The sequence below is a fragment of the Ursus arctos genome, unplaced genomic scaffold (genome assembly GCF_023065955.2).
Source record: "Ursus arctos isolate Adak ecotype North America unplaced genomic scaffold, UrsArc2.0 scaffold_5, whole genome shotgun sequence".
Classification (NCBI taxonomy): domain Eukaryota; kingdom Metazoa; phylum Chordata; class Mammalia; order Carnivora; family Ursidae; genus Ursus; species Ursus arctos.
The window spans coordinates 47,722,143-47,749,906 of NW_026623067.1; the positions used below are offsets into that span (position 1 = coordinate 47,722,143).

At 39.5% G+C, this 27,764-nt stretch overlaps 1 protein-coding gene across 10 annotated transcripts in view; it reads right to left on the bottom strand.

Annotated features, from left to right (window-relative positions):
• Positions 1 to 27,764, bottom strand: part of PDE4D (phosphodiesterase 4D) — a 710,048-nt gene that overhangs the window by 46,200 nt on the left and 636,084 nt on the right. For 7 of the 10 annotated variants that reach the window (XM_026498401.4, XM_026498405.4, XM_057306966.1 and 4 more), the window contains exon 6: positions 8,154 to 8,266. In XM_026498401.4, coding sequence (XP_026354186.1) covers positions 8,154 to 8,266 — 113 coding nt within the window. Of the gene's footprint in view, positions 1 to 7,433; positions 7,868 to 8,153; positions 8,267 to 8,352; positions 8,915 to 9,265; positions 11,405 to 27,764 lie in introns of those variants that run through there. The other 3 variants (XM_026498409.4, XM_044384175.3, XM_057306967.1) reach the window with 3 other exon arrangements.

Consider the following 27,764-nt stretch of genomic DNA (forward strand, 5'->3'; position numbering starts at 1 on the left):
CTTCCTTGAGAGCAGAGTATCTACATAAATTATGTGAAATCCTGTGCACAAGGGATTTGTCTTTTCTCCCCATTTATTTATTCATTCATTTAATAAATTATATCAGTATTAACGCAAGGATATTTATTTTTTATTTTGGGTTAGAATCCAATACTAGTTTATTTTCTTGATCAAATAGTTCCAGCTTTGGTAAATGGAAGCTCTTTCAGTTTGCTCTTTTGACCCTCTGATAAGTACCCATCAATGTGGGGTTTGGTTTGAGCACCTCCTTACTTTCTTGCACTACAACATGCACCTGCCTCTTTTCCTGCCCCACTCCTACAATCAGATATTTTCTAAGGAATCCTGGTTCCTTTGGAGAATGGCATTGGAAACCAAGATGAGGGTGGTGGGTGTGTTCATTGCTACTGGGGTGTTGTTTCTTTAGGCCTTCTCAGTTGACAGAGCAAGGAAATATTTATGCACATACTAGATGATTGAGATGTTGAGACGTGCAATGGGAGGCTATGTCCGTGACAGGATTTTCTTAACATTAAATATTAATGAAAGATTCTGTGCCTGGGTTATTTTCAGCCTCATTCACAGGAATAATTGGGATATATTCATCTATGATAAAAACTGGTTGGACTATTCTCCACTCTTTTATGTTTTTTCTAGAAACAGCACAGGGAGTTTTAGATAGTCTGATAAAGCTTTAGGTCAATTATGAGCTTTAGTGCAAAATTACACACACAAAAAATAGAGTTAAACTTCTTGAAAAGTCACTGAATGGGAGAAGAACCAGTGAAACATTCCAACAGTATTCTTTGGTTTAGTTCAAAATCACTAGGCCACTGTTGTCTCTTAAAAGCTCATTAGAAGTAATATCAGGATGGCAAACAAACACCTTCTCTAGCCCTCACTTCACAAAATAAGAAAATAAAGATGATATTCCTTTATGGATGAAAATAAAGGATTCAACATTACTGAACATTCCTGAGTCTGTCTAGACAATTATTGTCTTTTAATTCATGAAATTGTCATAGCAACTATTTAACAGATGAGGAAACTGAGGCACAGAAAGTAAGCTGTCCAATTTATATCTAGCAAAGGGCAGAAAGAGAATCCAACTCAGGCAGTCTGGTTACAGAAGGGTGCTATAAATCCATAGACCATCCTGCCTGAGGAATAAATGTCTAATGACTGGGAGAGTTCTGCTGGTGAAATTTGGCATTTTCTCCTCCAGCGGGGAGGTCACCTTAGTGGCAGAGAAAGAAAACCATAGGTTGTTTAAAATAAACGTATTTTTCTAACTAAAAGTGACTCTAAAGTTGTTCTTGCTACTGGTTTAGTATATTCAAAAGTATACTCATTATCTATGAGTGGTGAGCAAAACGCTTCAAGGTGGTATATGGATGAACATTTTCTTACCTTGTTACATATTAATGTATATTTTGAAAGTGTGTATCAGAAAAAAATAGAAGGACACCAAATCTATGATTTCATAAATATCCTTACTTAAGATGAAGCACTCAGACAGGTATTTGCATTTAAAAAAACACTCAAAAACTCTCAACATATAACATATACAATTATATACAGAAAAAACAAAGTTTGAGCAACTCTAATTTAGACTTATTTGCTGCAGAGTAGAAAGGTCATGCTTTTCTTCCAAGAAATATTACGGTCTTACATTGCAAGGAGTATATGACACAGGGTTTTTCTTTATCTCTGTTTTTCAGTATATCCTAGTCATACGATAAATTACATGTAATTTATGGAGCAATGAGTACGCACTATGCACCAAACTGAGCTTTGCACACATTACATCTAATGCTCTCAACAACCTTTCAATTTTATTTTCTCTTTTTATTATCTCTCTTTATAATGTGGAAATTGAGAATTAGAGAGGTGATGCCTGTTGCCCCAAATATTAGGTGGGAAGCAGCAGAGCTGAAATTTGAAACCAAGTTTGCCGGAACAAAAAAACAAACAAACAAAAGAGAAACAACTCTATTTTTTCCACTCTACCAAGCTGCCGTAAGCATTGCTGGTGAACACTATCAAGCCAAGGAGTAAATATCACTCATCCTCATCACGTACAAAGTGTGGCCAAACAATAACCAAAAGTTCAGGATATTAAACAATAATAATAATGAAAAATACTTCATTAAAGATAAAGTTTTCTTTTAAGGAGTCATATACCCATTACTACTACAGTTGGGAATCCAATGTAACTAATTTCCTAATGAACACAGCAGAACTGTTTGCTGCTTAAGCAAATATCCCCTCCCCATTCCCAGTCAGAATGATTAAAAGGAAACGCGCTCCTAAAATGTCTTTAGGGCCAGTGTGAATATTAAAATAAAGGGCTACCCACCTCTCTATTTCCTAAAAAGATCTCAGACTAGTAGGGCCAACTAAACTATCACAAGTACCAGGTACAGCCCAACTACCCTAGCAGAGCTAGCCCACCACAAAATAAACCCTAGCTATTTGCACTTTTAAAGGGTTGGCCTCTTTCTAAAAATGAGAAAATCAGCTTCTACATACTTGAGGGATAATCTGAAAATCACGACATTATCAATATTTCACATCTGCCATATAGGCGTATCTTAAGTAACAGCTAGAATCTATGTGACTATCATGGAAATCTTCTTAAATTGAACAACAGCATTATCTATTATCCTTGTTATTTGGGGAAAAAGTTTGTTTAATCTGTCCATAGCATTTGGAAAAGTACTATTTTATTTTGGCCAAGCCTCTTGTTTTGAAATGAAAAAAAAAAAAAAAAAACAAAACAAAAAAAAGAGGACATAGTTCATTATGCTCTCAGGCCAAAGTCACCAGTACCCTATAATGAAATAAAAATTTAATAACTGAAAGTGATTTCTCTAGTAATGACAAATTCATTGAATCACAAAAATTAGAAGTTTTGGATAATTAAATGTTAGGCATATTGAAGCTTATTGCCACTAAATACTGACACGAAAACTGAGTTGATGACAATGGAGACAAAGTAAGATTTTTTTAATGCTTAATACTTTATTAAGTTAAAGTCAAGGCTTTACTCTTCAATGAAAAATGAAAATTTTCATTAAAAGTATTTCCTGCTTTCTATTATCACTTAAAATAAAAGCACACACAAAAAAAGTATTTTTTTCCTAATGGTGACCATGAATACAAGCATTCCCCTCTCCATATTAACTTTAAGGCACTATATGTAAACCACCTAAATTATTGCCAAATCTACTTTTATTAAGTGGATGAAAAAGTAGACAGCAAACTCAAAACATCAGTAAGTCGAGTTCTGTAGTTATAGAAAATATTTTCTTTTAAAATATAAGGTTTTCCTTTAGTCGTGTTAACTCTTAACAACTCTTTTATGACTATAACGGTAAGCTTTAATATTTTAATGTAGAAAATAAGTGTTATTTGTGATTTGCTCTTCATGAAATTAAAATGCTTTTCCAACTACAGCTACTTTCTTAGCAAAAGTTGAACATTTATTTCTGTTCTGAGAGTTATATCCGTGTAATGCTGAAATATTTTAGGATTTAACCACTCCTAAGAACATTCTATATTCATTCCAGCACCCGTCTTGCCCAGAAGAAAAAACATCAGCAGTCACAGAAAAATCTACTATTACTTTATGTATGCACTGACTATTCAAAAGCACCAGGGGGAGCAGACAGCGGAAGAATGAAGAACAAGCACCCCAGAAAAGCAATTAATTTATAGGCAACAGAAACATGATAGAGATGTTGGTTAATAAGTAAATAGACAAAATAAATTCCATAAAAAAGTCATGACCATATTTGGTAAGTCGGCGGATGTATATCTAGAATTAACTAAAGAAAAACCTGAAGTCTCTTGGAAGGATGCTTGAATCCTAACTTCAAGAGACTTGCCACTTGAAGCACGGCAGTTTCCAGCAATGCCAAGCCTCAAAAGTGCCCTCAAATTAGAGAGGAGAAACAAAATATACTTTTATAGTGGTATATTTTAAGAGGAAATCAAAATGATTTTGTTTTCTCCTTTAAACATCACTACATTCACTCTGAAGGCCTGTGAAATATGTATTATTAAGTCACAAGAGGATAAAGTGACAGGGTTCCACAGCAGAATCTTTTTTTGTTGTTGTTGTTTTAAAGATTAATTTATTTATTTTAGAGATGGGGGAGGGGCAGAGGGAGAAAGAGAATCTCAAGCAGACTCTCTGCTGAGCGTGGAGCCCAACGTGGGGTTTGATCTCAGGATCATGAGATCATGACCTGAGCCAAAACCCTAAGCCAACAAACTGAGCTACCCAGGCACCTCTCCAAAGCATAATTTTTGAAAGCCCTGAGGCTTAGACTCCTGGCCTGCTCTCCTCACATCCTCAACTTAATTTCCTTGAGAGAAAGGTAACCAAAAACACTGTGAAACTATTTTGCATTAAAAACAGTCTAAAAAGGTATTTTAGCTTTGCAAATTCTGTACAATAGAATGGATATGTGCTCACCAATCCCACATTATGTTTAGCATATTCCAAGAATTAAGAAATGCTGCGTTTCCAGTTTTATGGTAAAACAGAGAAAGTATTTAGCACTTCTTTCTGGAATTCTGTAACTGGAATTTAAGAAAAGACTAAACTTCTAATTGGAAGTTCTATCTGTATTATACCAAAAATTGTATAAACATAATATAAGCCTCTTTCATAATATAGGGATGTGTACTAAAGACCGTTATCTAAGGACCTCATAGTAACAATTCATGAAACTTAAAATGTCAAGCAAAAATTACAACTGAGTAGTAAAAAAAAAAAAAAAAAAACCAAAACAACAACAACAACAACAAAAAACATATTTTAGCCAAGAAGACCATCAAGGAAGTTTGACCTAAATCTCAAATAATTATACCAGTAACAACAGGTATAGTGTCTACTATCACAAAGCTCTTTTATATATATCCTTTCAAACTCTTATGTTGATCTTTCAAAATGGATATTATTGTATTCATCTTATGCTGAGGAATCTGAAGCTAAAAAAGTTGAATTCATTTTTCTAATGTAACTCAGTGAGCAAGGACAAAACCAAGATTGCCTACTTGCAAAGCTTTGAGACCTTTCCAAAACCTCCCTCAACTGTAGCAATAAGGTTCCAAAGGAAATCTGTACAAGTCTCAGGGAGATTAATGTGCTTATGAGGGTAAGTGCTGTAGATTTAATCACTCAAATTAAATGCCATCTGGAGTCTCTTACCCTACTTGGTACAAGCATCCTACATGTATTACAGTCCATGTTGGCCTTGGCCAAGAATTCAATAATTTTCTTGCCTCAGTAGCATCAATAAGCATTATGCACATCACAATATCAATCAGGAAATATAGGTAGTTACTTCTAAAGGATCATTTTAAAACTGCTAGTAATTTGGATTCCTTTAATTAAGATTTTCAAAAACACAGAAATAATCTATTAACTCAAATGGTTACATGGGTTGAAGGAATCAATTTCCTTCTTCCTAATACCCAAATCTATATCTGTAATAAATATTTCCTCTCTATAATCACTTAAAAATCATGAACTTACTGGTATTTTTATTATGTTACATTGTATTATTAAATTAAAAAAAATTCAAGTGGGAAGAACACATGTCATGATTTTTCAAAGGCAGAAGGAGAATACCCTGAAAATACTGGCTGGTTCAAACAAGTACATGCAAAAATAACGGACAGCAATAAAACATAACCAGAAAGCAATGTTTCAGACAGAGTCACTCATCCTCAAGAGATGTGTGCTGCAAGCTGTCACATTTCTAGTTCAGACTTAGGTTGGGCATCCCTCACAGGGACCTTCAGATCAGCTGCTCCCACTCAGTTTACAGCTTATGTGGATGTGACTTTTTCCTGCCCTTGTTATGAAGGGTAACTTTACAACATTTACCAAGAGCTTTTTTTTTTCCTTCTATGCTAATCCCTTTTCACCTATAAAAAGTTACATGAGTTTAGCATTCTTGTAAAAATGAATGGGTTAAAAAAAGGAGATGGATAGCTTAGAAATTAGAAGTTTAAGCAACAGCTTCAGCCAAGCTGAGTTTTTTTAACGTTAAAAATAAGTGCCCTGTCAATAATTTTTCAACCACACGACGCAAACAGCTAGAATCACTACCTTTTTAAAAAGTCTTTTTCTCACTTACACTACATTTCCTTTCAACCAAATAAATGTGCCTTCTCTACTAAATCTGTAAATTAACTCAAAGTTTAATTGGGTGCCTTCACAATGGAGATTTTTAAAAAATTCTGTCTTATTTGGTGCCATTAAAGAAAGAAATCATCTTGATCAACTACTGTGATCTAAAGCTTTATTTTTTAAAATCCTAAAAGTATAGAAAACTAATTACTTGACAGTTGACATCACTTACATTATTAGATTTCACGTTAATTTTTAAATTCAAACATAGGTCTCATCATTCAGAGTATGGATTTATTAAGTTACAGCTACTGAGGTTCATTGCTCTGAAAAAGTACTGTCAGATCATCTTGAAAACATAACCAAATGTGTGCATATCCCTTTAGGTGCCTTCCGATTCTGCTCTTCTTTTTTACACAGAATTAACCAGACAAGAGAATTAAGAACTCAATCCCACTGCAGAATGGTCTCATTCAGCATGTAGAACATTGAAGATACTCAGCATAGTCTACTGCTATTATCAATCACATTATTTAAAAAATTCTATTTCATAAAATTAATCAATGAACTAAGACGTTGTTAGCCAGATGAAAACAATGGCACCTGATGCCACAGCAGGAAGTAAGAGCCCAACGATGGGTTATTTTGATGAGGAGCCATACTAGATCTCGAAATGAGGCCAAAATGACAAAAACAAAGAAAAAAAAAAAAACCAAAACAAAAAACCCAGATCTGATCCCCAGTGAGCATTTGGGTTAGGTCAGTGTGCTTACAGGTAAGTTAGTGCCTGTAGACAGTGACTGAGGAGTCCCTTTTATTCTATTTGAAGCTAACTTCTCACTTCAAAAACAATGCAATCTATGTAAGCACTGTCAACAGATAAGACAATCAAGTGGCTGATATGCTATGGTATTTTAAAAAACTGATTGAGGGAAAAAAACAGATGGGATAAAAACTACAGTAAGCTAAGAAAAAGCATCACCCATTTAAAGATATGTACACACAGATAAACCGTAAAATGGTATAACCTTCCTGACCTTGTAAATAGGTGGCCAAAATATTTAAATATCTTTAAGAGACAATTGTTAGTAACTGCCAAAGTTACCAGTTTTTACTGGTTGAATCCCTCAGTCATCTGCATCCAACATGAATGTGCCTCTTTCCCTATCCCCTCAGCCAAATATTCATTAAAAACAAACATAATCCCAATTATTTCCTTACATAACTGGAGACAAAAAAAAAAATATAAATTCTAAAAAATACAGTAACACTGACAACACTATACCTTGCTTTAAGGCTGTCTCAGGTTGAAGGTTACTTCTCAGTCCCCCAAAACTCCACTGACCAGCAAGGCCAGCACTTCGGCATATATGGCACAAACGACCCATTGAAACATACTAAATGACCTCAGAAAACTGGATGTCTCTCCAAGATTCATTAAAACAAAGGTAATGATCATAATGAACTTTCTAACTTTCTTGCTATTTCCTGTGGACACGTAAGGCTAAGTGAACACCTCAAAGCTCAGTTCTTACAATGTACCCTAACATCTAGGTAAATGAGAGTTAAGGTTCCAAGTTCAGTGTATTCTACTGAGCGTGAGGGCAGTAGGTGGTGACATCCGAGAGATTGCATTGACCGACAGCAACTCTTATTTCCAACTGGGAATCCCAAGAATACCCTCAAGCAGGCAATGCCGATGGCCCCGCCTGGGTTTCTGCTGCAAGGGCAAAGTGTCACTGGCAAGCCCACTCCCCCCGCCCCCAAAAAAATCCCCACTCACTGGTGCTTTCAAAATTGCTTTTGCAAAATGTTAATTTATCTGGAGTGAATGTAAGAGACAGGGAAAGCACAGTCACGAACCTCCCTCCACGGGAGCAAAACAGCCCAACATGCAGAGTGACAGAATCTCTATGTATTTCTCAGGGCCATGGGGGCTGGCGACTTCACCAGCGTGGGAATCAGCAGTCTAAGGGCCTTGGTGACAGGCAGAGCCGGGGCTTACCTTGTTGGAGGCCATCTCACTGACAGAGTGCCTGGTCTGCAGGGTCTCTAGCTGGTCCAGACACCAGTCCAGCTCCTCCAGGGTCTCGCTGGCCAGTTTCTGGTAGGCCTCCTCTGCGAAGAGATAGGGAAAGGGGGACTCAGTTCTCAAGCGCTTCACGGCGCCGCCAACGAGTTCAAAAGGGGCCATCCTGCCATACCCCGCCATGCTCGGATGCCCGGTGCCCGCACATGAGGGCTGCTCCTTCATAGTGCCGAGCCCGGCACCACGCTGGGGACCGAGGCTCAGCTAGCGGGGCGGCCGGCCTCGGGGAAGCACGGTTTCTCCAGCTTGGCGTCTCAGTTCCGCGTCCAGGGAGGGCGCACGAAGTGCTGCAAGCCAACTTTTACACGGAGACACGGACAAAAACCCTACGGTGCGACTTTTCGACGGTGCGGCGGGCCCCAGTGCCAGCCCGGGAGGCGGGTGAAGGGGGCGGCGCGCGCGCCTCCGGGCCAGCCCCACGGAGGGAGCGCCTGGTCCACGGTCCGATCTCGTCTCCGGCCGGCCCCACCGCGTCCCCGCGCCCGCTCCGCCTGCCGAGCCTTCTCACGACGCGAATGAATCAGCCGTGGCCGGGTGCGCGGCCACCACGTTTCCTGTTTTCTTTCTCAACTCCTCCGGCGCCAGGCTCAGCGCGGCTCCATCGCCGCGGCTTTCCGGGAACACTCCCCCTCACGCCCCTCGCGGCTCTCGCCGCTGCCTGGCCCCTCCTCAGCTCCCTTACACGGAGCCTGCCAACTGCCAAGGCCCGCCCGCGCCCCCCGCCGCCGCCTTCCCCGAAGCCCCAGCCCCGACCTCCCCACCGCCTCGCCGGGGCATCACCCCGCCAAGCCCAGCGCCGCTCGCTTTGAAGCCAAGCCGGGAGGCGCGGGCGCGAGCGCGTGTGTCTGTGGGGCTGCTGTGGGGCTGCGCGAGGGCAGCGGCCCAAAACCCGGCGTGGAGCGCCCGCCACCCGGGGTCGCGCCCGCCGCGGGGCTCAGGCGGGACCTGGCGCGCAGGCGCGCGCGGCCGCGCACCTGCCCCGCGGGGACCCCGCGCGCCCCTCCCGGTCGCCCCGACTGCCAGAGCCTCAGCGTCTTCACCATCCGTTGCTCCCTGCGAGGTTTCGCAGGAAAGCCCGACGGGCGGCGCAAACAAGGTTATTTAGGACCGGAGCAACCGTTTCTGTGGCTTTGGGTTTTAGGGTTTTTGAGACTTCGTTTCTGAGGGCTTACGGTTTACCTACTTCAAGGGGACAGGGTGGTTGTGGGAGCAAAATGATTTCTATTAAACCAGACTCTTTCAATACCCAGCCCGGGCCCTGCTAAGTACCAGACTTCTAAATGTTGGGGTGGACATAAACAAGCAAACAAAAACAATGTTGAAGGCTTTAGAATGTACAGATTTGACAGTATGCTGTATTTTTACATTCAGAATTGTGTCTAAGAGTTCTCTTAAAGGAACAGCAATGTGAATGCATCACGTAGTATGGGCCCTTGACACATGTCCTGCATACTTGCTTCCTTCGTCCATGGAACTGCAAATCAGAGACCAGGATGGTCCTGTGATGCCAAAGGAAAAAGTCTGGAAGGGTGTTTCTGCCCGCCATGTGCAGAATAAACTACAAACGTGAGAAAATGAAAAGACCATATCCAAAGGCATCATACGGAAGCTGGTTCCATTTACAAAAGCTGACCCTGGGGACCATGGGCACGCTACATAAAAGGTTCAACTGCAAGAACTTCACTACATTAGCAAGCAGATAAACAAAATTTTCAGAGAGGAAAATAATCCAAACTCTGAAGAGTCCCGTCTTATAAAACTTGGTTATTGTCGATTACGAAGAATACATTGAAAAGCTTACATGAAGTTGGCAAGATCCCTTTTCTTTGTCTTCAAATCTACAGGTACTGGAGGAGAAGAAACACCGCCCTTGAAATTTAGACTCCATAAATGATCAGTGGCACAACAAAGAATTTCACAGACTGAATCTTGGGCTCCCGGGGATTTACCAGATAGATTTTTACATAAAAAATTGTAAAAGTTAGAATAACTTTCAAAATATTTGTTACATGGGCCACATGGCTCATTGTTATCAAGGATTCTTGAACCGTTTGGTATTCATTTTGGGGACTCTGCGTTAAAACTTGCCTCTTTTATTCCTTTTTCTTTTCTGCAGCAATCTCTGTAAATATATACTCTAAGTGAAAAAATAACTGCCTAAACCTTGCCAGGTAAATTAAAGAGTAAGATTGGGCCTTCCCCCACTTCACAAAAGTAACAACTTTAAAGGTAATTTAAAATAGTAAGTATAAAATGTTTTATCTGCATAGCCTTTCCCTGATTATAAGAATATAAAAATATAACATGATTCTTATAAAAATGGAAACATTACACAACGATGTAATGTAGAAAGTCCCTTGTAATCCCATACCCTAAGGATCGCAACAAGAATTAAGCCTATGATCGTAACACATTTTCATTTTACTTAATACCTTCCACATGCAAGTATAGAGTAATCTAGTTGAAACGGTAGTACATCTACTATATGGTTTTGTTTTGCTTTGCATTTTTCCCTCCCTCTACTGTATAAAATAAGGATGTAGGACACTTTAAGAGAAAATTAACTTATTTTAGGTTATTTGAGTTGTCAATAGTGAGCATATCCAGTGGGTTATAGATGCAAAACCATTGTGCCTAGGATGTGTTCACTGCCATCTTTCCGGTCACTGGTTACAGACAGAAGCCAGGAATCCCGTCTCTGTACCTCTAAGGCTTGACTTCCCATGTTCCTTTCCCTGCACTCCAGGTCTTTTAAAGTCTCAGCCCCAAAGAGACCTCCCCGGTATAAGTAATCTCCCCATCTTCACCAACTTCTCAAACTTTTAGAAATACAGGCCTTGGACTTAGCTGGGTGTGGCACTACGTATTATAGTCCAGTATTTACTTTTTAATTGTAAAAGGGGAGGAGTAATTTAGGAAAGTCTCAATGCTTTAAGACATTATATATCTAAATACAGGACTTGCCCTTAAGGCAGTATAGCAACACAAGGGACAACTTATTTCAGAAGATCTCCTTGAGGGGAGCCTGGGTGGCTCAGTTGTTAAGCCTCTGCCTTCTGCTCAGGGCGTGATCCCAGGGTCCCGCATTGGGCTCCTCCGCTGGGAGGCTCCTTCTTCTTCTCCCACTCCCCCGCTTGTGTTCCCTCTCTCGCTGGCTGTCTCTCTCTCTGTCAAATAAATAAATAAAATCTTTAAAAAAATAAAAAAGAAGATCTACTTGATATCTAAATCATAGATTAGCCATTTTGACAAATAGCATTTGCGAACAATAATAATGTGGTACGTACATGTATTTTAAGTTCTAACTACCTCTGCATGCATTGTATAAATCTGGAGAATGGAAAAACAGTGACCCGAACACATTTATATACCAATAAGCAAGAAAATAATTACTGACAGAATAAAGAAATTTGTTTTATAAAACTGTTGTTCAAATAAGGAATTATTGCTGATACTAATACAGAGCTGAGGATACTACTTTTCTCAAATTCCGAGGTTTACAGGCAATATGGCCAGCCACGGTTTTTTAGGATCATTATTAAAATTTAATTTTTAGGAATTTTAACCCCAAATGTTCTAAGACATCGAGTAACTGACCTTTTCATCCCCACTAAAAAAACCTCAGTGTGGAGTCGCCAGCTATCCTACAGGAAATTGAGTCACCACACCAAACAACACACCTAAATGTCATCAACGGCTAGCAGGACAAAAGCAGTGACCTAGTTTAATTTTGGATTTTACCAAGAACACATACTACATTCATTAATAAAATGCTTTCTCCCCAGAGAGTATTCACTGTGGCACTACTCGAAAATAGTATACGAAAACTCTTTTTTTTTCAACTCTCCAAAATCTTGCTAAGTCAAGGAACTACAGGGAGAAAAATTCCCAAGCAACAACTGTTAGCTAAATCCCATAAAAGCTAAGAGAGGGCAGTGGAACAGCAAACGAGAAATAATTTGAGCCCTTGGAAGTCCCCTCCTACAGCAGCATCAGGTTTTTTCAAGGCACCCTTGAACTATGTAACACCCCTGTTTCTGCTCAGGATCTTCTGTGAACAAACAGTCCTCAATTCTTGCAGGCCAGCACTTGGCTTCCGTCATTGTGATGCGATCAAGGATTCCCCTGACACATGCCCTGAACTGCTGCCAGGGGCTCCCGGAGAAGATGCTGAAGCAGCAGCTTCCCTTTGAAAAGGAAAAAAGTAATCGCCTCAGAGCCACAGCAGGCAGTTAGAGGTTGAGGTCGTTTTCTTGGGAAATGTTCAGCCAATTACTCTTATCCACAACTTACAGCAACACTGACCATTGAGATAAAAGGCTCCACGTGTAATTGTGTGGATGCTGGTTTTTCTTTTTTTTTTTTTTTTGCCAGTATTTGAATGATTAAAGGTCAATATGACTTAGTCCTAATTCTTAGACAGGCCTACTGCTGTAAATAAAGAAAACAGGTACAAAATCCTTACTTTGGGCATCACTTGCTTACACTTAGTTAAAAAATAAATATAGATTAAAACAGTTGATTCAGGTTTTTCTTAAAATTAAAAAAAAAAAAAACTTCACTAAATGCCTTCAATGAGCAAATACTTAAATATATATCTTCCTAACCGATTCTGTTTTCTTCCATCCTAATTCCCACTGAAATTCCCTCTTTGTTCCTAAGGATGGAGTTGATAGTGTCTCAAATAGACAGAACTAGAGAAAAATGATTCTTATTTCACCATGTACTGCTTCGAGCTAGTTACTCCCTGAATTTGCTACAGTAGAAGATTTGTCCCGGTTACTTCTAAGTTTTGCTGACTTATTTTTCCCCCCCTCTATACATTTTATCTGATGGGAAATACATAAAGGAGTTGGATTCACTTTCAATGTGTACATGTAACAGGTTTAAGCACAGCTTGCCAGTGGCAAGCTGCTCTCATTTCCAACTGTATTACTGGCACCAAGTTCTTGTTTTGAAATCTTATGAAATATATAAAATTTCACTTAGTACTTCCAAAAATCTCCAAAGGGAAGATGTACATAATTTTGTGAGGTTTCTTTTTTACTTTTATCTTCCCAAAATCTATGATTTTTTTTCTACGGCTGCCTAAGGCTCTAGTAGAATTTTTAAAATGAAATAAACACAAGATTAGGTTTCATTGACTTCTAGGACCATCAATAATTCAACAAATATTTGTTTAGCACCAACTATGTGTCATGCATTTTATTAGAATCTGCAAAAACAAGGTGTCTGAAAGACTGTGTCTCTTAGCCAAGGAAAATCGAGACTTTGATAGTGGAGATGATTTCAGCACACTATACTGTAGAAAGCATTCTGAAAAAAGATAGCATGTAGGCTACTGGAGAATAAAAGAAGGCTATTTAAATCAGACTGGGACAGAGGTGGAGTGGGAGGCCAAGTCCTAAAGAATGAAACAGGAAGTAAGTGAAGAGTGGGGGGAGGGGGTTTAAGAGAGAACATACGAGCAAGAACATGGGCGTGTGTTCAATGAGATGTGTGTGTATGAATACCTAGAGAAAGGAACTACCATGAGTAGGGCCTTGCTAAGGGGACAGAGGCTGGAGAAACCTGCAGATGCTGGCCGTGAAAATATTGTCAGGCATCGGCAATAGAGACTGTGGACTGAATTTTCGAGAGTAGAAGCCACTGAGTGATTCAGAGTACTGTGTATTATAGGATTGGATTTTATTTAGATGGAAAATTCTAGGGCTCTGAATAAATGGGGCTAAGGAAGGCAAAGCTGATGTCAGTAAGACCATTATCTTTGGTCAGATTATCGGTAGAATAAAACTAATAGTTTATAGAACATTTGCTTTCTGATGATTATTCTTATCTAAGACAATCTCAGTATTAAAATTCTACATAGGCATATGTCAGGCATGAAAGACTGTCCAGGGGTATAGGCTTCTTGCTCTGAAAACTACAATCTTCTGGTCCCTGGAATTTTAATCATACTGTATTCACCAGAACTTCCTGCAAGGAGAAACTGCCGGCAAAAAAAGGTGACTTACTGCAGAAGGTGAGACTTTAAGGTTTGGGTGGAACTCATCTGTGATCTTTCTGACATAAGAAAGGGGAAGAATATGCTGCTTGCTCCACAGGGTGTGTGTGTGTGTGTGTGTGTAACATAAAGGAGTCATCTTGGCCTACAGGATAAGGATAAGTCCACCCTATAAATCTCCCCCACCCCCTATCTGTAACAAAATTGCTGAAGGCACAAGATGTGGCAAGAGTTTTGTTTTGTTTTAATCCAGGGAAGGGACTGAGCTTCGAGGACAGATTGGCACAAATAGAAACGTCAGCCTGAGCGGACACTGGAAAGGAGGCAGAGGAAGAGAAGCAAGCTTTTGGAACTCATTGTAAGATGAGGGAGGCTTTTGTCCAAGAAGTTGGAGCATGAGTTAAGGCTGGGGACTCCACATGCCTCCATATGACACGAGACTGTAAGCAATATTTTTTTCTTGATTGAAACTGAAGAAGTAGAAAGAGGTTCTGATCTCCACTCCACCTTATATAAACGATAATCCCTGGGAGATCACTTCTTGGGCTTCAATTTCCTCACCTGTAGATTGGAGATAATAAAATCTTCTAGATTATTTTAGTGTAAGTGGGAGACCATGGGTTAAGTAACCTTGCACTGCTCACCTGACAGATTCTTTTCCAGGCACTGCAAGGAATGATGGAGATGCGGCAATGAACAATGAAGTAAAAGGCTCCTGCCCACACTCAAGGAGTTCATATTCTACTGGTTATGATGCTCTTCTCTTCATTTTAATAAATACATACTGAACACCTGCTATGGGCCAGGGGCTGAGTATACCAACGACAAGGAAGTAACTTTGGGTTTCAAGAAGCTCATAGTCCAGTGAGGAAGACAATTATATTTGACCCTTGAACAACACAGGTTTTAGGGACACTGACCCCCTCTACAGTCCCAAATCCATGCATAACTTTTGACTCCCCCCAAATTTAACTACTACTAGCCTACCATTCACCTGAAACCTTACTGATAACGTAAACAGTGGATTGGGATATATTTTGTATGTTAAATGTGTTATAGACTGTATTCTTAAAGTAAGGGAGAGAAAAGAAAACATTATTAAGGAAATCATAAGGAAGAGAAGATACATTTATAGTTCTGTACTGTATTTACCGAAAAAAATCCACATAGAAGTGGACCCACACAGTTCAAACCTGTGTTGTTCAAGGGTCAGCTGACCGGAAGAGTATCTAGGTAAGTTGTCCACTAAAATTAGGCAGTAGGTGCAGGTGTAAGCACATGGCAGAGCTGGGGGACAGGGAAGGCACACCTACTAGAGCCTGGGAAAGACCCAGGAGAGCTTTCTGAAAGAAGAAATGTGCGCCCTGAGTCTCCAAAGACGAAGCAAAGCGCTGGGTAGGTAAGGAATGGAAATTGATATTTGAAATAAAGGGCAAATATGTGCCTCTGATAGTTGGAGAACATAGGCCATTCAGGTAGCTACAAGTGGAAGGAGGTAAAGCTTAGGTCTGGCAATGGACAAAGATAAAGGTGGAGAAGTAGTCATGGGGGGCTTGGTGTACTAATCTAAGACTTTATGTTTTTTTCTACAAGACCCATTAGAAATCTAAGCTTGGAAGTCACATGGTCAGATTTGCTTTTCAGAAAGGTTGCTCTGGGAATAGTATGAAAGGAAGATAGGAGAAGGAAAGGACCCATCGGGAGGCCTAAGTGGGAGAAGCAGCAGCCAGAAAGGTAGAAGAGAACCTCTCATGTGCAAAGCAGCAGCGGAACTTCAAAGGAGAACATCTAGACATACTCCCTGATACTCAAGGTAGGACCTAAATACCCATCAATTTGGACTAAAATAAATTTAATCTCTAATTCATATTTCAACCACACAAAAGAGGGTATGAAGCAAATGCTAGTGAAGGAGCTTTTGCCTAGGAAGCTGTTTTAATAAAGTAACAATAAACTTTTTGCAAGAAGGCTAAAAAAGTACTAGAACTATATACATTATTTCCATATTCTTGTTGCAGCCTTAGGAATCATTTTTATTCCTTTGGGGTGGCTTATAGGAGGCCATCTATGTTTCCATCACATACAATCAACCTTCAAGTATGACACAGGCTTTGGGACTTTATCTTTGTCAGTTACTGCACCAAGTACTCCTTCTAGAAAATAAGGAGTTTGAAGAGATGGTAGATGATCTCTAGTGCCTATGAAGCTCTAACATTAATGTATTCTATGACTTCAGACCCTAGGTTATCTGGGTGGGGTAGTGATTTTAAGGGTGTCCACTACTGGTTAACCTGGGTGGGGTCAGGAATTGCTACAGAGGGAATTCTTGAATTGGGCAGAGGCCTTCAAAGATGCCATTCAATTCCAGAATTCTGTAACTCTATGAGGTTAGCTCAACTGTTTAACAGGCATGGATGTTTTATATTGAAATTGAGATTCTCTGACAAAGAAAGTTACTGATAAATAGAAAGTCTTGGAATATATTTACACCCATCTCTGCTGTATATTTACATCTCTTTTCAACCCTGCCCCAAACATTTTCCCATCAAATACTCTGCCATTTGATTCACCGATTTCTTAATTTCTATAACTGCCACCTTCAGTTAAATTCTCATCTATGTATTTCTAGATTCATGTAAAAGCCTAATACTGGATCTCCTTGGGTTCAGTTTTTTTTACCACAGTACTGTTTAGAAAGTCAGAGTAATAGTCCTTAAACTCTGTTTTTGTTTTTTCTTTTTTAGAGAGAGAGATAGAGAAAGCATGGCAGGGTGGGGGGGGGGGGAGAGGGAGAAAGAGAATCTCAAGCTTACTCCATGCCCAGTACAAAGCCTGATGCAGGGCTCAACCTCATGACCCTGAGTTCATGACCTGAGCCGAAACCAAAAGTGAGATGCTTAACTGACTGAGCCCCCAGGTGCCCACTTAAACTCTGTTTTTAATATGTCAGTCTTTTGCTCAAATACCTTACTGTATCAGTGCCATACTCCTGTGTTCACATAAGGCATTTCTTCGGTGGGCTTTTCAATAAAACTCTCAGCTCTCTTTCACTCACTATCCCATCTAAGGCTGCCCTTCTCAGTCGATCCTTCCACCTCGATACATTTTGCTGACCACTCTCTCTGTGACTTTGTTTATATCATCTTTTATTTGTTTCTAGGCCTTTCTGTAAGTGTCTAGACCAGTTCCCAACATTTACGGGCATACAACAAATATTTTTGAGTAAAAAACCAATAAGTACACATGTATTATAACAAATTTGAGCCTAGTCTTTTTTTTTTTGCAAGTACTATTTGAGCAGTAATACTGTCCTGCGTATGGCTCTCTAGATGTATTCATCTTTATCTATCTATCTCTTATGCTCAGTCTACTGCTTTCAACCTCTCTTATTTGTCAGAAACTAACATTGCCAGAACTTTGGTTAAGCACACCATGGTGTCTTTCTGGAGTGAAATATTAAAATTAGACTTAAAGTGATAGATATTATAATACATACATAGAATGATCTTTACAAAGCCAAATGAAATTTTGAAAGTACCCATCAATACACAGGTATGAAGTCTGGGGGTAACAAGTGAATGAACTAAAGGTCATGTGCTATTCTACCAAGATAGGGAGAATGTAGATTAAAACTGGGAGAATAACTGAATCTCCTACTTACTCTTGCTGTTCTAAGTTTAGCTAATCTGTAGTGCTCATGTTACTTTTTAGCAGACATTTAAATATATATTCTTCTTTCAGTATAACAAAATTAAACCCTGTCTATCCCCTCTCCATGAAATTATTCTGTGTTTTCACTGCTTCACTTCTACTATCACAATCCCATCTGCTTCTCCATCCCTGTGCCACACACACATAAATACTTTGATGGTTTCTTGTAGATTTTTCTTAGAACATGACTTTCCTGCTTTAAGAACCACTTCTTAATCTTTGTATTATAATAACCAGTTACATTTATGATGTATTTGTTTTCTTTATAAATTTTACTTGATTCGTTGCTCACTACCCTATCTTGGACATTCCGTCATCCTCATCTCCTGATCTTTGTTCTGACTTTACACAAGGAAAGAACTTCCTTAAATGATTGCCCATAAAGGAGACACTGGTGGTAGGTATACTTTTTTATTTCTTGCACTTCAAAAGTCACAGTGTTTCTTAACCTTTTTGGAAGTCTAATAAACCTTCTGAGAATCTGATGTAAACCTCCCCAGAAAATTGATATGATCAACTTTTTTTTTTTTTTAAAGTATTCACTGACCTCCCTGAAGTCACCAGGGACTCCAGGTTGAGAATTCCCACCTGAATAGGGAAGAGAAAATATTTGTTTTAATCAATACTGCTCCAGAATCTTTTATTCAGAACCAGTATCTCTGTTGCCCTCTTTGTTCCGTAACTCCCCTCGCTATGAGATACCTAAAGAGAAGTAATGCCAAAGAGACATTCATTCCATTTAAAGGAACTGGTCAGAGCTCAGAAAAAAAAAAAAAAAAAAATATATATATATATATATATACACACACACACACACACACAAAAGGTACTGCAAAAAAGACTAGGCTCTTTAAACAGACTATAAACAGAGTCTCAGCAGGGTAATTTATTATGTCCAATTTTTATTCTCACTACTTGTACTCTAAGTAGAATATATGAGTGAGAAGCCATGTTGGTCTACTGGTAAACCTGCATTTGTTAAACGTATGTACATTATAGAGCAAATTTCAGAATTCAGGATCATATTAAGAATGCTTGGCTTGTCTACTTGTTTATGAGCTGGCTCCATACATAAACTTAATTAAAAGAAATTAGTTTTCTAGGCCTACAAGACTATCCAGGGATATTTAGATTTGGATAAGAAAGCTCTTACACACATGTACAAGAATCTACAACCTATAGAGTTCCCCATCGGAGGTGGTATGACAGATCACAAATGGCATGGCTTTTTGAGTCACCCAGAATTTGAATTCTACTTTTACCATTGTTCTAGTTGTATTATCTTAAATTAGTCACTTAAATATCCAAACCTTTATATGTGAGTTAGGAATCAATTTTTATGAGAAATACATATGAAAAAATGCATGCAAAACCCCCAAGGGCCATATCTGACTTACAGTAGGTACTCAATCAATAGTAACTATTATTCTGACTCACCTTACAAGGTTGTTTAAATAAGTTAATCTGCAATAAGGTATTTAACACATGAAGGGTTTCTTCCACTCTCATGGGTTCTCAATCCTTAACCAATTATAATTTTCCTATCATCACCATTGACACTCAACCATTAACCAGTTCTGGGCTGAATATTAGTGAGGAATCTAAGATCTAGAATAGCCTTCATAAGACCACACCAATCATGCCAAGTCACTATGTATAAAAAATACATATAAGATACGTCACCAGTTAATAAAAGAGCACCACTTCCTGTGAGGTTCCTGGGAGGTTCATTCCAGTATTTCCCAAAGAATGTCCATCTGATAATTACTCCTACAAGATTTTCCTTACCAAATGAATTCTGTAGTCAAACAAGTTTGGGAAATGTATTTGTAGCCTCTTTGCCATGATTTGTAATGGACATGCACCTACCAAAAGCTAGAAGATCCACAGAAAAGAAACCTGTCTCCATCATTTAATACATATTATCTAAACTTATTTGATCTTGAAACACTGTTATTTTTTTTTTTTCATGCAACCATTATCATCTTTTAAAGCGTACTTTGGAAAACTTTGTCCTATACCATATATGGCAAGTCCCAAAACATAAACACAATGCCTGTATTTTGTAGGTCCCCATGTATTTGAAATCTGTCACGTATTGGATATCTAATTTTTCCTCCTCAGGGCTTTGTGTACTGTTAAGAAATGCTCAGAGAGTAATCTATCTTCCTCCCTCCATTTGTTCCTTCCTTCTTTCCTTCCTTCTCTCCTTCCTTCCTTCCTTCCTTCCTTCCTTCCTTCCTTCCTTCCTTCCTTCCTTCCTTTCTCTTTTTCTTTTCCCCAGCAAGAGAACAGTTAAAAAACCCATACATATTTATTGAGTCTCTCTGATGTGCTGGTTGCTGTGAAATACAAGAACATGAAAGATTCAGTGGCCTGGACCTGGGAAGGAGCTTAGAATATCCTGCTGAGAAAATCTGACATGTGACCAGCTGCTGCCTAGAGAAATTGTGAGGTGGCGTAGAAATCATTCAGCTTGGAAGTGCTACCGCAGTTCAGAGCAAGGAGCCGGGGGCTGGATTGTAGCTAAGTGCACAGGGTTCCAGGAAGAAGGTAAACCTGGATGTAGGTCTTTGACAAAGTCCGTGGTTTGAATGGCTGTGGGAGGAAGGTATCAGCTGGCACTCTTTTCAGGTGGAAGAAATGTCTGGGGCCTGAATAAGGCTCATGTGTGTTGGTGGTAAATAGCCTGGATGGAGTAGACTCCTTTGAGGGAGAAGGGAAACCAGATTGGATACTTATATGTGTGGCATTGAGCTAATGGATTTTGTGGGAATTGGGTAAGTGCACTGGTAAACCAGGAGGATGAAATAAAGAAGCGAGAAGGAGGGAGGTTATGAATCCATTGCAGTGGTTCAGATGTACAGTGGTAAGCAAGGAGTTCTAGAAGTACCCATTTTAATGGTCTCTTGTGACAGTTAAGAGCAACAGAAAGAGCATGGCACTGGGGACAGAGATCTAGGTTCAAAGCCTGGCTCTGCAGCTTAGCCACCATGCGGCAAATTAAGGCAAATTATTTAACTTCTTTACCTAAGTTTTCTCTTTTGCAAAAGAGGGTGAAAAATATATCCTACCAAAAGTTACTCTCCTGATGCTGGCCATTTTCCACATTTTATTTGAATTTTAAGACTAATGTTAATTTAATTTTATTTTTTGGAATTTATTTGAGAGAGAGACAGAAAGAGAGAGAGCATGAGTAGGGGGAGGGGCAGAGGGAGAGGGAGAAGCAGACTCCCCGATGAGCAGGGAGCCCAATGCAGGACTCGATCCCAGGACCTGGTGATCATGACCTGAGCCAAAGGCAGAAGCTTAACTGACTGAGCCACCCAGACGCCCTAAGACTAATGTTAATTTCAAAATCACATGTTCATCTGCCTATCTCGTTTTTGTTTCATTTCAATTTAAATGCATAATTAGTTTTAAAAATTATAAATAGGGGCATCTGGGTGGCTCAGTAGGTTAAGCAGCTGCCTTTGGCTCAGGTCATGATCTCAGGGTCCTGGGATCGAGTCCCATGTCGGGCTCCCTGCTCGGCGGGGAGCCTGCCTCTCTCCCCATGCTTCTGCTCTCTCTCTCAAATAAATAAACAAAATCTTAAAAAAAATAAAAAATAAATAAATATTTATCAAGTCAGTTACATGTAATACATACAGCTGCTTTTAACAGCAATGCACCTCTTACCCATCTCTTTTTAAAATACAAAGTTATCAAAACAATTATGTACATATTTTTGATACTAGTAGTCAGCACCTGCATCACTCTGATAATTAACCCAGTTAGTATTCATTTAAATTGCTACTTTAGCAATTTAAAATGCAGTTGTTTTATTAAGCAAAATGAATAAAGCATGCAGTTCATATTTTATTTCATTTTTAAGATTGGGTTTGGAAAATATAAATTATTCCATAGCATCTGAACACTTGCCATGCCCTGATCTTGTAAACCCAAATTTTATTTTGAGTATTCCAGATTTGCACTTAAATGATATCTCCTTCATAAGAGAAAAAAAAATGCATAGCATTTTCTTCCTGTTGTTTAAAAACCAAATGGCTACACACACACACACACACACACACACACGCACACACACTTATTTATGTATGTATTCATAAATCTCCAGGGCACATATACTAGCTAGAATTATTTTATTTAATGTGTGGGCGTTTTCCATTGAGATCATTAAGGCATTAACATGAGTTGAAGATTTTTGATTTAAGACAAGTTTGAGGTCCACTAAAAGTAATTATTTTAGTATGTCCTTCTGGCGATTTTATATTTTTTTAAACAGCATTACATAATTCTGGAAGTACAACTTTTAAGTTTTAGGAGTTTTGCCATTTGGCTAACGCTACTATGCTCAGAGCATCCACAGTTTCACTGGGATTCTTTATTTCATTCATACAATTTTTTTTTGTAGCAAATCAAAGCAATAGAGAAGCTTCTGGATACTTAGGTCCACATTCTAATTTCAGTCTGTATATTTTGTTTTCATACTTTGTCCTTGGTGACCTAATAATCATGCCTGCCCACCTTGAAAGTATTCTTTATTCATCAGCTTCAAGGCGGGTAACCAGATTATTCCCTTTGGCATTCTTTGAGATTTTCCAATAAGCAGAAATTATGGGGAACTTCAGCTCCTGTGGAGAACTGCCATTTTCTTCTGAAGGCCTTGACTCCACCCATACAGAGTTCTGGGGGAAGACTAGGTGAGATGAGACAGTGACTTTCAAACTTTCTTGACACTGTACCACAGTAAGAAATATATTTTATACTAAGCCACTTGTTTAAAGTAGGAGCTGCAATGAATACTATTGTGCTTATTTTTTAAGAAGTGTGGGTGCTGACTCCTAGTATAAAAATATGTACAGTAATGTTTTGATGCCTGTATTTGTTTAAAAATGGTGGGGAGGAGTGAACTCTTACTAAAGCAACTCCTGTGTTGTTATATATTAATAGTCATGACAAAATGTGTTTATGGTCTTTGTTTATGAAACCATCCATTTAAGTGAAAGCAACAAAAATAATTATATACACACAGTATAAAGGAAATCTCTGTATAATTGAAACAGTATATATACACATCCGTACACATACATATATTTGATCTAGTACATAAAGAATTCAAATGGAACTTACATGAAGCGATGTTTAGCCTGACCATGCATGATTTGCTCTGATATTTCCTATTTATTCTATTTAATTCAAAAAATATTGATTGTGACCCACTAATTTGATTTTGCAATCCACCAATAAGTTTGTAAACACTGAGGAAAGGAATCACTTAGCTTAATGAATATTAGTTTTCTCCCCCTCTGCTCTCTTCCTCCCACTTTATAATAAAAATTCTTCTTTTACTCTCCTGTAAGAGAGAAGTAGAAGACAGGGATTTCTAAGCTACAAGATGTCTAATATGCAGATACTTTGTAAATCACTTCTCCTTAAATGTGTGAGTTTCCTCAGACAGTAGAGGCTTACCAGGTGAACACATAAAGCAGGGATAGCTCATTCAAGTGCCTACTGGAAGGAATGACGTGGTGCCTGGGGAGTTCAGGGGCAGTAGGTGGGGGCTTCAGAGACTGTACGTGGGAATGCTGGCCAACTGCTGCCAGCTCTTCAGATTTTTCAAAAGAATCCCTGCATTGGAATTTTTTAATGCAAAATCTATGTTGTTTAAACCTTGGCAACTAATTCAAAACAAGTTCAGGACCAAAAACGAGTCTATGGACCTTCGTGGCCAATTTGCAACTTCTAACATCAACAGTGCTTAGCACAAGTGACAGTAACCTTCTTGAGAGCAGTGTTTTAGACAAGCCCATAAGGACCTAATTGTAAATTTCAAGGTAGAGAAATTAAGTTAAGAAGTGTTTCTGGAATCTAGAGTGCTAATGTGGGGTTGTTAAAAGACAATCTGAAGTCAAAGGACAGATTCTGTTCCGGTCTTCAGTGGTTACTCAGGACTGGTCTGGGCCAAATAATCTCAGCTGTCCATGCACCAACTGGACCCCTGTGAGATGTGCTATGAGGAATTCAGCCTGACCAAAACCATCTAACTCCAATGACTTAACAATTACTAATGGCCCAACCAATCATGGAGCTCTGCTTCCCAAAGACTCCCACACATCCTAATTCTTTCATTGGCAAATGAATAGGAAAAATAAAACTTTCCACTTAGCCTTCATTTTCCTTTCTAGCTCTTAATATATTACAAATAAATTCCTGGAACACCTATCTGTTTCCTTCATTTCTAGGGGTCTTTTCCTTTGTCAACCCCTCCTACATAATCTTATGCTCCCAAATAGTATAATAGTATCTGTCCTTACGCAAGACCATATTCTGGATTTTTAATCCCCGTTGGTTTGCATCCAAATTTGTTAGACTCTTGAGAGCCCCTCTAGAATCCATCTCACTGGACCCATCTGTATTCACCATCCCCTGTGACTTACCCCACCTCCACCCCCACCTTTTGTCAGCAAGTTCCCTCAGGGTCCCATTTCTTCATATTCGGTCATGTTTGCTGCCTCCTGGTCCAGTCCTTCCGTCCCACTTTACTTCCACCTATTCAGTTCCTGCCTTTCACAGGCATAGAAGCAGATGACAGGCTCTCCACAGGAACAGCAGGAAGGCCTGGGTGGAGCGAGTCGGTTTTGAGATGACCCAGGGACGGGAGGCACTCAAGAGGAGATTGAGGGCAATGGGTTCCCAAGCTGGAGGGAAACCATATACTTTGTTTTGATTTTACCTGGAGGTGATTCCTTTCCATGGACAAAGTTGAGAAACCAGAGGCTGTTACATGATTCATCTTTGTCTACATAAACTTTGGTTTGATTCGACAAGTCAACGAATACTTGTTAAACACCTGCTGGGGGCATCTGGTAGTCTAAAACGTATTAAACTTACAGAGCTAAATTCAGATTTCTGGCTTCAAGGAGCCTGACCCTAGAGGTTATGAACAACAAATCAACAATCGCAGTGGTTTCAAAAGAAATGCATGCGTGTGACCGCAGAAGCATGTAGGTCAGGAAAGTTGAGAGGATCCAGCTAGGCTTCCCGGAGAGGCTGTCCATGTCCTCCTCCCCCTGCTCACTTATGATCAGAGTTTGCAAACTTGGCCGGGACTTTAGAGAGCAGTGTGTGAACAATAGGAAGAGTGGGTCTGGTGGCTCAGGTGGGGGCGAGAACCAGCTCACAGCATAAGACCTCAGGCACACAATACACAAAAGAATCTTTTCCTTCTCCAAACCTCCAGATTCTCCGGTGGAAGCCTAGAAATGAGAAAGATAAGGAGGCAGGGAGCTACAACCACTGTAGCCAAGAAGGAAAGAGTAGGCCTGAGTCTCTAAAAGTATAGAAACTCAGCCAACTGTAAGCTGGAACATCAAGAAGATAATGTTTATTCAAAAAGGATAATTAAAGAGGCAACTGTGGGAGGCAGAGGAGAAAAACTGGGGCTGCCTGATAAGTGGGTGAAGAAAACCCAGCACCTTAAGAACTTGATTGTATTTTGCAGCCTGAAGTCTCCCTACTTGCCGCTCCCTCTGCCTGCCTCCCCCTCCTCCGCAAGAGCTGGGCTCTGTGGCCCCAGAGTCATGCTCTTTTTGTGGGGAATGAACATTTAGAAATGAATTCATGTGGGCCAGCGACCCTTGATAAGTAATTTTCCTTCAGGGTGAGTGAGACTGGCATTTGATTTTAACCTGTTTGGTTGGATCCTAGAGGAAGGTGCCTGTTCTGCCTACATAAAGCCCCTACTCCAGCTCTGACCCCCCTCCATTCCTTTATTTAGAAACAAGGCCAGCGGGTCCTTGCTCTTTTTAATCCCTGAATGGACAATATGCTGGCTTATTCTGGGACAGAGAAGGACCTTACGAAGACGGAAGTTTCAAGAGAATAGTTTTTGGAGTAAGGCAGACCTTGTTTCCAAACCTAAGTTTTGCCACTGACTAACCAGAGATCCTCATATAAGTTCATTAACTTACCTAAGCTTGTTCCCTAATTTGTAAAATGAAGAAAGGAGTCCCTATATCATATGATGATTTCGAAGATTAAGTAGGAGTATGCATATATAGCACTACTTGAAAAGTAGTAAATGCCCCCCAAATAATGATGATGATGAATTTTATATGCAGGCATACAGAGAATATTAGGATTTTTTGAATTATTTCCAGCTCACCCTAATGCTTCTCTTCTTCCAGAGTCTTTTATCTACTGGCTGGCTGACAGGGTCTTCCAAGCATTTATCAACGTGATTAGGAACAGTAATTCTGGAAAGTACTCTCAAATTATTTATCTAATTAAACAAGCAAACCTTTTTAACCCAGACACCCTAAATCTCTGTAGCTTGTCTCTGCTGATTTGGTCAGAACAGCTCAGATAGTAGGGAAGGGCTTTCCGGGTGGAAAAAAAAAAAAAAATAGCTGTCTGGAAAACAAGGACCTCTGAGTTAAAAAATACCTCACTAAAACAGCCTGTTTACTTTGCCATGGTTTCTCACATTAGTTGGGACTGGGAAAATCCAGGTTACCACCCAGCAGGAGTTCCCTCTAAAGATAGAGACTGGCAAATATCATATTTGATGCATGAGAGCCAAATCAGAAGTTCACTCTTCAAGTAATTAAATCACTAAACAGTCTACCACAATGATTTGTTTACTAGTAGACAGATTTTCTCCAGGGTTGGAACCATATCAAATTCATTTTTCAATCTCTGGTGCTAGACGTTGGCTGTCACATACCAGGTATCCAATAAATGTTTTTTGAATTGAACTGAAAAGGCCTGGAACATTCCCTTTATTAAGACTACCTCTTTGTGGTGTTTCCAGAGCTTCCAACACAACTGAGAATCAATAACTCAATTGTTAGAGGAATATTAATGTGGCTCAGGGGCTTGGAAACGTCACTGTCTATTATAAGATTACAGTAACTTTTGTATTGGGGAGAGAAATCCCTGGTAGAGTGACCCAAATCTCCATTTCCCCCCTTCTAGTGTCCTACAGAACCATTTATTCTCCAGGTACCTAAAATTACTAACACATTATTTTGTTTACATATCTGTTCCTTACAGGTAGGGGGTCCATACAACCCAAATGGCCCAGAATTTACCAGGTTTATGTCTGTCATCCAGGGGTAATTATGAATGGCATTGCCTTTCACTCTGAAAAGTGTCCTGCTTTGAATGCTAAATCATATGGGCGCTCTACTGCTGGGAAGTTCATCACACATCATTTAGCTGCCCCGCCCTGCCTCTTCTGGAAGTCTGGGCACTATGCCTGCCCAGGGTTTTCCTCTATGGAGGCAGTCCCCTCAATCACTGCAATCAGAAGCTTTGGGCCTGCTCCTGAAAGAACAGGAGAGAGAGAATCTTGGTAGAACAAGAGCAACAAAAATCAATTCGTTAAATTCAATTCTCTCCTTTCATCTCAGGCCTCTTGCAAAATACTAAGAAACAAAGGATCCCTAATAATTACAACCCCAAATTTACTGAAATCTAGAAGACATGCCTATTTGAAAATTCTAATCTAGTAATTAAACTTAAGCTTCTCAGGTTATACTGCACCTTAATAAGGTAGCTTATTTTGTCGAAATCAGTTAAGGCCCTCTAATGTGATTTGGAAGAAATGGACAGACAAAAATTAAAATGTGCTGGTCAAGGTAATCCAAAAGCTCAATTCATTCAGTAAATAACAGTGGCACTTTAACAGGTTCTTTTTACTAATAGGATGCAATTGTGCTTGACTTTAATTTCTTGTAATGATGGAACAAATTTGATTACTTCATACTTTTAGGGACATTTGGCTACATTATGGATTGGTCCTT